This window comes from Vidua macroura, chromosome 21, assembly GCF_024509145.1.
Source record: "Vidua macroura isolate BioBank_ID:100142 chromosome 21, ASM2450914v1, whole genome shotgun sequence".
Lineage (NCBI taxonomy): Eukaryota > Metazoa > Chordata > Aves > Passeriformes > Viduidae > Vidua > Vidua macroura.
In genome coordinates this window covers 5,258,122-5,270,757 of record NC_071591.1, presented here as the reverse complement: position 1 = coordinate 5,270,757, position 12,636 = coordinate 5,258,122, and the positions used below count along the sequence as shown (strand labels likewise).

The following is a 12,636-nucleotide window of genomic DNA, read 5'->3' as shown; positions in this document are numbered from 1 at the left end:
GTCACATATTTAGTTCTTCAGCATTTGCCAAAGGTAAATCCTACAAAAATTATTCATTGCCCTGAATAACGGCAGCGGAATAAACGTGTGCAGACTATGAGATATGACTGTGAATATTTCTTAAATAAGTTTTAAGATCCAGGCTTTTGGGAACTACTTGCCAAGTTTATAAAAACTCCATGGTCTTTTATTAAAACTTCAGGAATCAATCAGTCAGCTAAAGCTAATGCTCCTTCTACAGCACAATTTTGAAACACAGACATTGCAATTGTTCCAATGTTCCACAGAGGCTGACAATAATATACTGTCCACCCAGATTAAATATAGAAAAGCAAACTTTGATCTAGTTTTTACATAGATGGCACAACAATAGGTGAAAATGAATTCTTAGCTGCTGATTCAACAGTGCATTGGACACAAGAATAAAAATACTGCAGCTAAAAATACTTTAAGGATATTTTTGCACACCTGTTAATTTGTCAACCCTTTAGATCCCCTGGCAGGTGGAGACCACAAAGCCACAGGTGCCAACCGTGGGGATCCCATTCTGCTCTTGATCTGAACAGCTCAGTGACCACAGCAGCAGCAGTGATAAGGCAGTGATTTTTGGATTCTGACCCTCCAGTGCTGCAGCAGAACAGCCCCAGCATTGGTGCTGCCTGTGCCCAGCTCATTTGGGTTGGGTTTAAATCACAAACCTTCTGCTGGTTCATGCTGGCAACTCTTAAGCACCACCACACAACAGCTACAGAATGGACTGTAGCACCAAGGGACTTTGTAAAAACAAGAGTTGGCATCTTAAATGGAGAGAAAGGGACAGAATTGTGAACACCACACATAACCCAGCTCAAAAATCACTTCATCCCCAACACAGAGAGTCTGAGATTCTGGGATGTGTTTTGATGTGCTGACCCTGCAGGACAGCCCAGCAGGCAGCAGAACACTCACCTGCCTGCAAACAAACCCTGAGAGGTTTCATTTTGGGGTCACTGCCCATAGTGGCTTCCATGTAATATTTCTCAACTTGTGGGGATTGTACAGAATATGCTGGAGATGGACTAGAGCCAGTAGATTCCCCCAAACAAGGTGTGGATCCATGAATGAATAAATTTGGCCCTCGGGAGCTATTTAGTGGCAACTGATTCTTGCAGGGCTCAAACATGTCCATGACTGCAAAACCCAAGCAATGGTAACAATTCAGGGGAAACCAAGTTAGAATATGGAAGTTTGTAGAAGTTTAGAGAAGAAATTAACCCTTTGTTAGGCAGTTGAAGTCCAGATCATGTAATTTTTGGAGATATTGTAGCTCTCTTACCACTGTATGACATGATAAAGTGCAGAATCACTTATCCTACTTCTGCTTCAAACCAAACTATGCAAAAATAGGGTGGTCACAATTCCTGTCTGGCTGCTGGGTCCAGGTCCAGTCCATGACAAGATGGGAGAAGGAAACAGTGCAGTTTCGTTTTTTCTTTTTTTTTTTTTTTTCCTTTCCTCTTTTATTTATCTAAAAAAACTCTGTTATTCCAACATGAACTGATGAGAACGCACAGGAGGTCATGCAAAAAGAGAAGGCAGGTCTGAAATGCTGAAAAACAAACCAACCAAAAGAAAACTGCAGAGAGATTAAACCACGAGCCACAAAATAACGTGACCCTGAGGAAGGTGGGCGCAGGCAAGGCAACAGGGCGAGCATGCAGGCTGAAACAAGAGCCAAACGGGGCCTGTGAGCAGCAGCAAGGGCTGCCAACCAAAATGCCACTGTCTGTGTCTGTGTGTGTCTGTGTGTGTGTGAGGAACAGCAGGGACACAGGAGGGGGCAGACAGAACAAGCAGGAAAACAAGTACATACGTGAGCTTGAAGGGTTTCAGGAAACAGCAGGGTCAGAGGGGTTTAATACCTGGAATGAGCATCAGCCTGGATTTGAAAAAAGAGAAATAAAGGCTGACAAGTATTAGTGACCTTTTGGAGAAGGCAGAATGTTGAACAATGCATGTGGATCAGATTTAATATTGACAGATTGAGAGCCCAGTCCAGCTGCTGTAACACTGTTCCAGGGGAGGTTTTCCACCTCCTTTCCACGCTCTCTGGTGAGAGGACCTGCAGGTTTAGCACTAAAGGCACCGTGTGAAATGCTGATGGACCAGTGTGCACATCCAGATGGACTGAGGGACAAGGGGACAGAAGACAGACCAGAACATGCTTGGGACTCTCTGGCTGTCCAAGGGCAGCCAGCAGTTCTCTGACAGAAGTTGGGAGGGATTGGGTTGGGAGAAGTGTGTGTTATGTTTGACAGAGGGGCTGTGCCAGGCTGGCAGAAGAGTGGGAGAGGCTGATAAGGAAGTCCGAGCCACAAGTAGCATGCCATGGAAAAGAGCAAGCATCTGAATGGTACTGGGATGGAATTTAGGTCTGAATTTTTCAAGTGGGAACTCCAGACAAGAGTGGGAGTCTGGCTTTCCATGGGTGTGTTTTAACTGCCTGCAGGGTAAACAGACCATTTTGTGTCTCCTTCTGTGACAAGCTCGCCCCGAGGTTCTTGCACCAGCACAAACACCTTTAGGAATCTAAAACATAAGAAAGACAAAAAGAAAGAGACTGGATTAGAAAGAGGCTGGGGGAAATGGGTTCCCTTAAGAGCAGCTCTGCCTGCAGGAGGTTAAAGGAAATAAAGCAATGAAGCATCTACTGGGTTACAGGGCTCAGGAAGGCTCCTGACTCAGACAGAAACCCTTCACCCTCAGCCCTTCCCTCCAGCCTGGGATGAGCATCACTGGGATTCTGCTGTGCTCTGGGAGTAAAGCACAGGGGCAGGACCCTGCCAGCACCTGCTTCTTGCCACTGAGAGAACAAACAGCTTTTTCATTTTCTGTCTGCACTGCATCTGTTCAAGTGACAGCTCCAGAGACCATCAATGACACTGAACAACAACAGGAAATTAAATCAGAGAATTTGCAGAGGGATCCAGAGCTTTCCTTTCCACCACAGGCTGCAGAAGCCTTTCCCTCTCAAGGGAAGCCAGGAATATGCTGTGAAGCAGCCCAAGCCTCCAAACCCCTCCTCTGGCCATCCCCGTTCCCACAGATTAGGGACTGAGGACAAGTTTTGCCTTTGGCCAAGTGAAGCTACAATCCAGGATGTGATTTGGCCCAAACTGCTGTATCCAAGGGAATACAGGATGAGTCCAAACTTCCCTTGCATTTGAGAAACCAGGGGAACCTTCTCACCCCCTTTGCACCCACTTCCATCAAATCCTTCCAGATGACAGCACAAAGAAGTTTCCAAAGAGCCACAATAAAATATTTTTCTTGAGAAGAATTGCATTTGTGCTTAGAGTGAGAAGCAGCTCTGGGCCATTTGCTGTCCCTTAGGAAAGTTAAATGCCACTATTTTTTGCCACTAATTACTGCCATCTACTAGTTACTGTCATTAAAAAAACTCAAAAACCAAAACCTCACAGGAATGAGAAAATATAATGTTTATTAGAAGAAGACACCATGGTACATCAAGCTATAAAGAGATTCCTGACAGATGATGATTCTTTAAAAAATAAGAATAGAAACAAGACAACCACACTGGCCAGATTGAACAAACCTTAACACACAACAGCAGTTCCTATGCAAGTCCAGGTGCAGGCAGCTGAGTAACCAAAAACACTTATCAACATCAGAGGGACTGAGTAGTTACCAAAACAGATGGGTTAAGCAGAAGAACAGCCTATAAAACCATTTATATTTATACACATATAAAAGGATAAAAACAATTCAAATTCAAGTAACTTTAGTCTTTAAGTTATGTTATATACAATTTTTTTTTATACTGGGAGAACTAAGGGCACGTATTTAACAAAAGGATTTTTAAAAGCCACAGTCCAGTTTATAATTACCAATTCCTAAATAATTTGGCAAGCATTAAATAATCAGATATATCCTAGATAAAAAGTGCATCAGCATGGTTAACTTTTACCTATTTATTTATATAAGTCAAGGCTCTGCATGATGGTTACAGCAAACAGCAGAGCTGCAGCACTGGGAATGCCAGAGCTGTCCATAAGGAATTACTGATATCATCAGAGGTGAGGGGTAACAGGAGCCAAAATGTTCATCAGCCCACAGCTCCAGAATAGTTTTAATCAAGAAGTTCAACCTCCCAAGCCAGCCTCCATTCCTGCATGTCACCCAAACAAACATCCAGGCCTTCTGCTGGAAGGGAATGTGGTGTTTCTGTTGGGTGCAATGCAAGGGTTTGTACAGAGCTGGTTACTCCATGCAGGATTTTTTGTGTCACACCATTTCACAACATCCCTCAGTGAAAGAGTTTTGTTCCCGAGCAGATGACGAGGTACCACAGCCAGTGACACAGGGTGGTCAGTCTCGAGCTGAAAGGCCCAACCAGTTCCTGTGTTTGAGAGTTCTCAGCACCAGACACCAGAAAAGCCCTGCAAGATGCTACCCCCAGGTGTGCACAGAACAGCTTCCTGCAGGAATCCCAACGGGAGCAGAGCCTGCAGCTCTCTATTCAGAAGGACAACAGTGCTGTTTGCACTAAATGGACACAGTCAGGGCAGCACCTTCGTCAGCAGTGACATTTCAGAGCCGACCTGGTACCTAACAAAGTCTTTCAGTGATGGAGATATGACATGTGCATTCATCTCTTCTAAAGAAAACCTTCTCAAATAGAGCTCTTAAAACAACCGTAGCAGCAAACCAGGAGAATAAAGGGTGGACAGGCCTATACAAACCTACTCAGAGATTTTCTGAAGTGGTTTGTGCACATCTGGAAAAAAAAAAAAAAAAGGCAAAACAAGATAGGCATTACTGTTCTTTTTGTGACAGGGTTTGCCAACACCCTCTGAGCAGAGGCAGCCCTGCAAATGTCATCAGGAGCCCTCACATGGGGACTGGCAAGCACAGACCCAGCTTGGCTCCTCTAAGACTACCATCAGGAGGGCACCTGCAGCACACAACTTACCTGTCCTGCTCAGCTCAGTTCTGCAGCAGAGCTCTGACAACACAGGCTCCAGCTGAGTGAAAAAGCAGCTTCTCACAGAGCACTGAGCAGTGGCACTGAGCTGCTCCTGGCTCCTGGCACAGACACAGCCTGGCCAGGCAGGTAAGGCTGGGCCAGGACTGGCCCTGCTGGCTGGGACAGTCACAGGGGCTGCTGTGAGCTCCCACCCTTCTGCCACCAGCCTTTCGTGGTGCCAGCTGCTCAACCTTCTTTCCAAAAAGAGGAAAGGATTACTAAAGTTTGTAAATGCTTTAGTATTTACAATGTTATCTTCAGGAATGTCATCGCTTCTATTTCAAGGACTGAATCAAGTCACTTCTACCAATACCTTAAAAATCAATTTGCAGCTTGCAGAAAGTTCACCTTTTAAACACAGCAGCATTTCCTGCAAATCTTTATGCTGCATTCTATGAAGCATTCTCTTTTAAACCAGAGACTTGAGAAATAAAAGAGGTAAACATTATTGTTCCTATACATTAGATATTCACAGATCCATTTGATTTTGTTCCTGAAATCCAGCAAAATTAATGGAAAAACTTTAAATTATCTAGAAAACCTCCACTGTTGCTACAGACATGGCTGCAGCTGTATCAGCCTTCACCCCTGGCACAGTTTGTATTTTTACTCTGATGGAAGGTGTCCCTGCCATGGGAGAGTGTTGGAATGAGAGGGTCCCTTCCAACCCAAACCAGTCTGTGATTCCGTGATTTCCAATCCTTCAGCCTTGTTCTGGATATAAAAGGGAAGGGATGATCCATGTTCCTCTTTCAAAGGTTAATAAAAACCAACAGAGGGGGCTAAATTTTTTGCACTCTTCTGCATCTCAACTGACCATGTATTTGCCAACAGGAAGATAAAACTACTGTATTATGGCAAAATAAAACAAGATTTTCACCTGCAGCAGACAAGGCACTGCACTGATTGACACCCAACCCAACACTGAACTGCTCAAGTTTCTGTGCTGGTTTATGGGTACAGTCCTGGTCCTCTCTTCCTGCTGCCCATAAACCCCAAAGAACATGGTTCAGTTTGCCTTTGACTTGGATGAGGCCATTTGTTTCACACCAAGAACTCTTATGTCTAGGAAACAAAATAATCTGAAGGATTAAGTGACTGAATAAGCACAAATTATTTAACACAGTGGAGTTCTAACATGTCCTGATTTGAAATCTTTTGATTTCTCAGTGTATCCCATTACCAGGTGTTCAGCACTGGCATTTACTCCAGCCAGGTCTGCCCTGCAGCACTGCTTCCTTACACAAAACATTTGGGAGGAATTAAAAGCAACAAACAGCAGCTTACAGAGTCCAAACTCTGAATGTCTCCATTGATCTCATGTAAGCAAAAATTAAACCATTAGTTCTGGTCATCTGCAACAGCAAATACATCTGAAATGTAGCAAGGTGGGAAAGAACAGAGGAGCTTTCTCAATGTTTTGCCCATTTATGAAGGACCACAGAGTGCTGTGTAGAGGGGTTTTGGTAAGATCTCTCCTTCCCCTTCCACACACACTAAACTAAATTACCACCAGTTTTCCATCCAACAGGTCCCCAGAACACAAGAGGCTCTGAAAAGCTCCCACACAGACACAAACCAGCAGTCTAAATATTCCCTCCATAAAGTTCCACCGAGTGACTTTGGGACAAACAGTTCACTTGTGGATGTGTCTGAGATGCCACCTGGGCATCTGAGGAGAGCCTGAACGATCCCAAAGGGCTTTGTGCTTCCTGCACTAAGCTGGGCATGCAATGGCAATGACAGTTGAGCAAACACTGTCCAGGAAAGGCTGCATTTCCCCTCTGCTTTCAGGAGTCCCCCACACTACCCTTCTCTGAGCAAGAAAAGCACATTTTGCAGTACAACAAGCCATAATTAGTCCACATACGGAATAATGCACTTGGTGGCATTGTACAGACTCTTAAAAGGCTCTATCTGCAACACAGAGCAGCTTCAGGCTTGGATTATCTCTGTGAAAGCAAATAAAACAATAATAATAGCATTAAATATAGGTCATAGCACCTTTGGCATTTTTGTCCAAATAGACTTCAACATAGGACGTGGGGACATAGCCCTCCTCATCTTCGTTCCTTCGGATTCGCGTCCACCCGTCCCCTTTGTCTTCTTCTATTACATAGAGCAGCTCTCCTTCTGCTACAGAGATTGTTCCTTCATTCTGACCTGAAACACACAGCAACAGGGACGTCAGGCTGTGCTGCACAGCAGGAATCAGTCACTCAAACCATGGGTGGACACAGCTTTTGGTGCATCACTGGCAGCCAGAACAGGAGTTTGTCATTCAGGAGGCAGCAGTGTGTACATAAAGAACCAGAAATGTGACCTTGACAGCAGTTTTGGTTCTTTCTCTTGTAGAGTTCCTGTGCAACAGGAGAAAAATCCCTGTCTTGGTGCCTTCCTACAGAATCACACCAGAGCCTCACTTGCCCTTTGGCTTTTTAAGATTTAATGAAGGTTTCCCACTTGCCCTTGGCATATGAACTTAAAAAACCCTGGTCTGTGAAATGAGGGTAAAGTTTGAGTGATACCTTCAAATGTATAGAGCGCTTTACACGTTCCTATGGTGGGTAGTGGTTCTTCATCATCAAACTCATCATCAAAGTCTGTTGCAGGTACTTTCATCTCAGTCTCCTGGCTTTGCTCTTCTGTGTAACTGCCATCGGGGCTGCTCAAGAGAGGAAAAACACAGCAACTATAGCAACCAACCTCAGCAGCAGAGAGAACCACTGGGTCCCCAGGCCTGGGACAAGGGAAAACAACTACAGCTGGAGCAGCTCAGTGATTCCAGAGCTTGCTCGGAGCTGGCTGTGACTACAGATAAGTGAGAACCCTCACTTTTACCATTAAAAGCTGTAAAAACACAGTGCTTCACACAGCTCATCAGAGTCAGAAAGCAGCTCTTTGAGGTAGGCTAAGGCAAGGTGAGGCTGCAGAGCCCTGGGTGTGCCTGCAGAGGCTCTGCAGAGCCCCAGCCCGTACAGATACTGTACCTCTCACGGTCCTGGGCACAGCTGTTCACTCCTGACGGGTTCTGTGCCTCGTAGACCCCGCTCTGGCGCCGGGGCTGCTCGGTCCGTGCCGGCAGCCGCCCCTCCACCTCTGCCAGCCAGCCCTGCCAGACAGACAGACAGACAGAGTTCACACCCTGCTGGGACACTCCTGACACCCAGGCTACAGAACACAGGCTGGTTTGTAGGCATGTTCACGTTTTCCTTGGAGTGGCAGTGGTCAGTTGTTCAAATTCTGGATTGTCTTGCTGAAAAACACACTTATTGAAAATGTAACTATTTTTTGGCACCGGGTCCTGGAAACACCCTGACAGAGAAGCAGTTAACAGCCAGCGGGAGATGGTGCTCCTCTAGTCACAATCAAGTAAAATGATGTGTGGCTGCTTAGAGTAGTCTAACACCAGAAGCTCAGCAACTGCTGAAGGCACAAGAACAAAAGCTGGGAAGAATGAAAGAGCCACTCATTTCAAACAGGTAGGAAAGCAATGGATAGTAAAACCACGTCTGAAATTAATGGGCTGTATCTGTTTATGTTCAAAGCGTAATGTAGAAAGTGAAGTCTTTTCTCAGCTGTCTAATCCTTCTCATGTAATTATAATGGGCTTCATATATTCCAAACACTCCCCTTCTGCTCTGGAGATTTTATATCACTAAGCAGCTTCCTTTTCATGGCAGACTATTCCTTAAAACATATTTCATCTCATGGCTTCTGTCTTGCTGTTAGTCTCTAAATGGTGCTTTGCATTTATGTCACTCTGATTTTCCACAGACGTCTGTAACATGATGCTTCAATTTATTTAATTAATTAAATAAGCATCTGAAGCCCTCTGGGCAGTCCAGAGAGCACCACATTTTCTCTTCACCTCCACTTAGCACAATTTGTTTTCTGTGGCAAATTTGACTGTGGGCTGACTGCCACAGGAGATGGTGCAGGCTTGTGTTACACAAATCAAAGACCCCAATTAATGCAAGTGCTCACGTAGCCCTTCCCTCACACACCAAAGTGCATCAGTACATCTGGAAAAGCCAGGAAAGCCCTGCTCAGACCTGAGCTGAGCTGCTTTTTACTGAAATGTCTCCTCATACCTCGAATTTCTGAACTTCTAATCGCAGCTTTTCGATGTTCTGCCCAAGCTCTGCCAATCTGTGGTCCACGCTCGCGGCGTCTCCCATCTGGGGGTTCTTGATGTACACATCTTTCATCTTTGTTAAGGCATCTCTGAGGGGCAAAACAAAAATCAAACACATTTAGTGCACCTGGGGTAAATACCTTTAATAAACTGTCTCTTTTTCACTCTGAGGTTCAATCTAAGCTGTTACAAAGGGAACTGAGAACGCCCAGATGGGGCTTTTGCCTGGTATAGACCCATTTAAAAAGCCATTAAAAAAGAACAGTAAAATTATTTGCCAGAAGAGAATTTACACTGTCAGAGAAAAACCAGTGAGTTACCTACAATGTGAGAAGATATTTGATATTGATTTTTAGCCTGACATGGTTTTTTATGTAGTACAACAGTACGTACTTGCTGCCCTGGGGAAAATAATAATAACAAATCTCACCATCATTGCAATCTATGACAGCTCCAACTTTCTAGACTAATATCTTCCCAGTTTTCAAGGCATAGACAAACAGTTGAATCATTATCATCCATCACGGGCTGACCTCCGGTTGAGAAAGTGGAACAAAGATGTACCAATAACAGAAATGGAGGGCAAACAAGAAATTCTCACCCTGCCTGTTGCAGCTTGTCTTCAGCAACCCAAATAATCTGAAAGATATTTATTTGTTTCACACTGCTTAAAAGGAAGCTGGCTCCAGATGGTTTGTGTTTGCCACAGCACAGGGACAGATGGACTTGAGGCTACAAAATGTGACCCCGGCCGAGTCCCAGGGCAGCTTCTCTCAGCTGCTGATGGACATTTCAGAGCTGGAAATGGAATTGTGGGCTGGTTTTAGGCACAACTATTCAGATTTTCTCTAGGCATTAGCTGGTGGGAGAGAGGTTAATGAGAGTCCCACGGCTCAAGTTAACACTCTTTATACTTTATAGAGTTTCCCACCAAACTCCTGACAATTGCAATCCTGTGCCTTTGCCTTGTGTGTATGGAGACTGGGAAAAAGTGTGGGTGGCAAGGAAGTGGGACTGCTCTGTGCCTGAAGCCTTAAGGGACAATGTTGCAAACATATGACTCATAATTATTACTGTTTGTTTAACTCTTATTTAACTGCTGGTGCTATTTTGTCCATCATAAACTGTCTTATTTAAACTTCACTCTGCTGCAATTCCATATCTGATCTTAGTCTTGGGTTACCTCAGAATCAATACAGAACAGAAAGAAAAACCTACACAGAGGCAAATTTAAATTACCACAGAGGAAAAAAACAAAGCAATGAGAAATCATATAACCACGTGCAACTTTCTTTTCTTATCCATGACAGAAAATATAAAGGAGAAATTCTGGGTTAGTAGGCAAAATAAATAGGTTCTTGAAAGCAAGCTGACACAAAATGTAGGCACATGTGTACAAATGCAAAGCAGTATTTAGGAAGAGACCAGTATTGAAATCCTTCAGGGAAGAAAAGTTCTGTGTCTCACAAACAAAACACACTGAATCTTTAATGCAACTACAGAATGTGAACAAACACAAAGCACAAATACAGGCTGCCAGAATCAATTAAAAGTGTGGAGCTAAAATAGCCTTATTCTCAACCAGAATGATAAATGCAGCCTTGTAGAAAAAGCATTCACAGAAGCACAGGAGTCATTATCTTCCTGCTTCCAGGAAATCTGAGCTACACATCAGGCTTTGGATGATGCCATCATCTCATAAAAGCCTCTCCTGTTGGGATCTACCCACATCCATCACACACAGGGGCTCTGCTCAGTGCAATTTCACTTTTCATTGGAGAGGTTTGACTCACCTTGAATCCATCTCTTTCTGAATGTCCCTGTTTAGTTCATCGACCTTTTGCTGAAGCTTTTTCCTTCTTTGCTCAGGTGGGAGATTGCTGAAGTCTTCTGGGCCTGCTCCCTGCACAGAGTGGAATGGAGGGTGGGGGGAATAAGGAAAAAAAAAGAATAATCAGTCTGAAAGAACCCTTTGGGACTGCATTTTGAAAGCAGCTCACAAAAACCTGTGCAAAATCACAGTGGTCTGAAGCATTGTTATCATTTGTAGTGTGTTATCAGTGCCTGAATGGTGAGGAATCTGGATGCCCTCAAAATGATCCCAGGAGCATCCTGCTTCCCTAACAGTGGCTAATGGAAGATCAGCTGGAGAATTCCAGAATTCAACAGCAAAGATGAGAAATTATTTTTACCTACAGTTTTACCATCAATTTTTGTTAACAGAGTCCCCTTCTCATGGAAAGCTGATCCTTCCTGCCTTCCTTCACTCAGCTACAAACAGCATTCCCTGGCTTCTATTCCCGTGCCACAGTTGCACTTCTCCTGTGCACTGCTGACTGACTGCTGGTCCAACACAGTTCATTTATGTCAGAAAATAAATGACATAATGTCATTTACAAATGTCAGGGCTCTCCTGAACACACCAAGCTAACAGAGGCATTCCCCACTGGACTCCACAATTTAAAAAACATGCTGCTTACTGTCCAGGGTCCACATTCCATGCCAAAGTCTCTCAGTTTTTCCTCTCTCACTTGTACTCACATAAAAACCAGAAGTTATATCAAAGTCATGGAATCAGTCAGTTTGAAATCATAACCAAAGGAAAAAAAAAAAAAACAAAAAAACCTGAAGACCACAGTGGTTACCTTTGTGTGATTCTGCTTGAAAACCCCTTCTCTGCCTTCTGCTATGTCTCCTCTTGATTGCCTCAGTTTGATACAGCAGAGAGATGACACATAAAATACATCCACACTCTTTTCTTCACAGTAAACCTATTTTTGTCTTGCCAGAAGGCAATGGAGGCAGATTGGGTGGGCTATACTGAGCACATATTAATACTGATTAGTTGCACCATAAGGGAATGAGGTTCTTGTGCATGAGCTTGAATTTGGGCAGGTTTTGGCCACTTTTGCTTCTGCTCGTTCCCTGTCCCATTTCTAAGGGGGAAAATGGGAGATAGAAGGGTAAAACCACAAAGCTGAGTAACCAAATTCAGTGGTCCATCAGCTTACTGAGAGCCTGTGAGCAGGGCTGGGCCATCAGTCCTGCTAAAACACCAAATTTGTCTCTGAGGAGAGGGATTTAGTGGAGACACTGCCACAAAAGCTGCTCATCAGACCTTGGCTCTGTACTGAATGTGCTGGGACTGTGACTTTCTCCTGCAGCTGCAGAACAAGCTGTTCAAAACCAAAGTCTGGGGGTGCCAGAGGGCTGGAGGACAACCACACACAGGTCACCTTCTCCTCTGGACGGGCCATTCCAAAGACACAGAGCAGGCCTGAGACTGATTGTCAGCCAAAGATGGCATGTGCTTCTAGTGAAGCCTTGATCATCTCTGCAATAATACACTTAAAATTCCATTTGTGAGACAATGAGAAAGCAAATTTAAAACAATCTGCTAAGAAAGTTATGCTGGTTCTAAAACTTTCCCCACACAGAGTCCTACCAGTGCTTACATTACTTGATGTGCCTG

General features: G+C 44.3%; 1 protein-coding gene across 9 annotated transcripts in view; it reads right to left on the bottom strand.

Annotated features, from left to right (window-relative positions):
• Positions 1–3,463: 3,463 nt before the first annotated feature.
• Positions 3,464–12,636, bottom strand: part of FNBP1 (formin binding protein 1) — an 89,695-nt gene continuing 80,522 nt past the window's right edge. For 6 of the 9 annotated variants that reach the window (XM_053996369.1, XM_053996378.1, XM_053996371.1 and 3 more), the window contains 6 exons: positions 10,958–11,067; positions 9,121–9,253; positions 8,017–8,138; positions 7,555–7,691; positions 7,031–7,189; positions 3,464–4,777 (listed from right to left, as the gene is read on the bottom strand). In XM_053996369.1, the coding sequence (XP_053852344.1) occupies positions 4,743–4,777; positions 7,031–7,189; positions 7,555–7,691; positions 8,017–8,138; positions 9,121–9,253; positions 10,958–11,067 (696 nt within the window). In that variant the 3' untranslated portion in view covers positions 3,464–4,742. Of the gene's footprint in view, positions 4,778–7,010; positions 7,190–7,554; positions 7,695–8,016; positions 8,139–9,120; positions 9,254–10,957; positions 11,068–12,636 lie in introns of those variants that run through there. The other 3 variants (XM_053996370.1, XM_053996375.1, XM_053996377.1) reach the window with 2 other exon arrangements.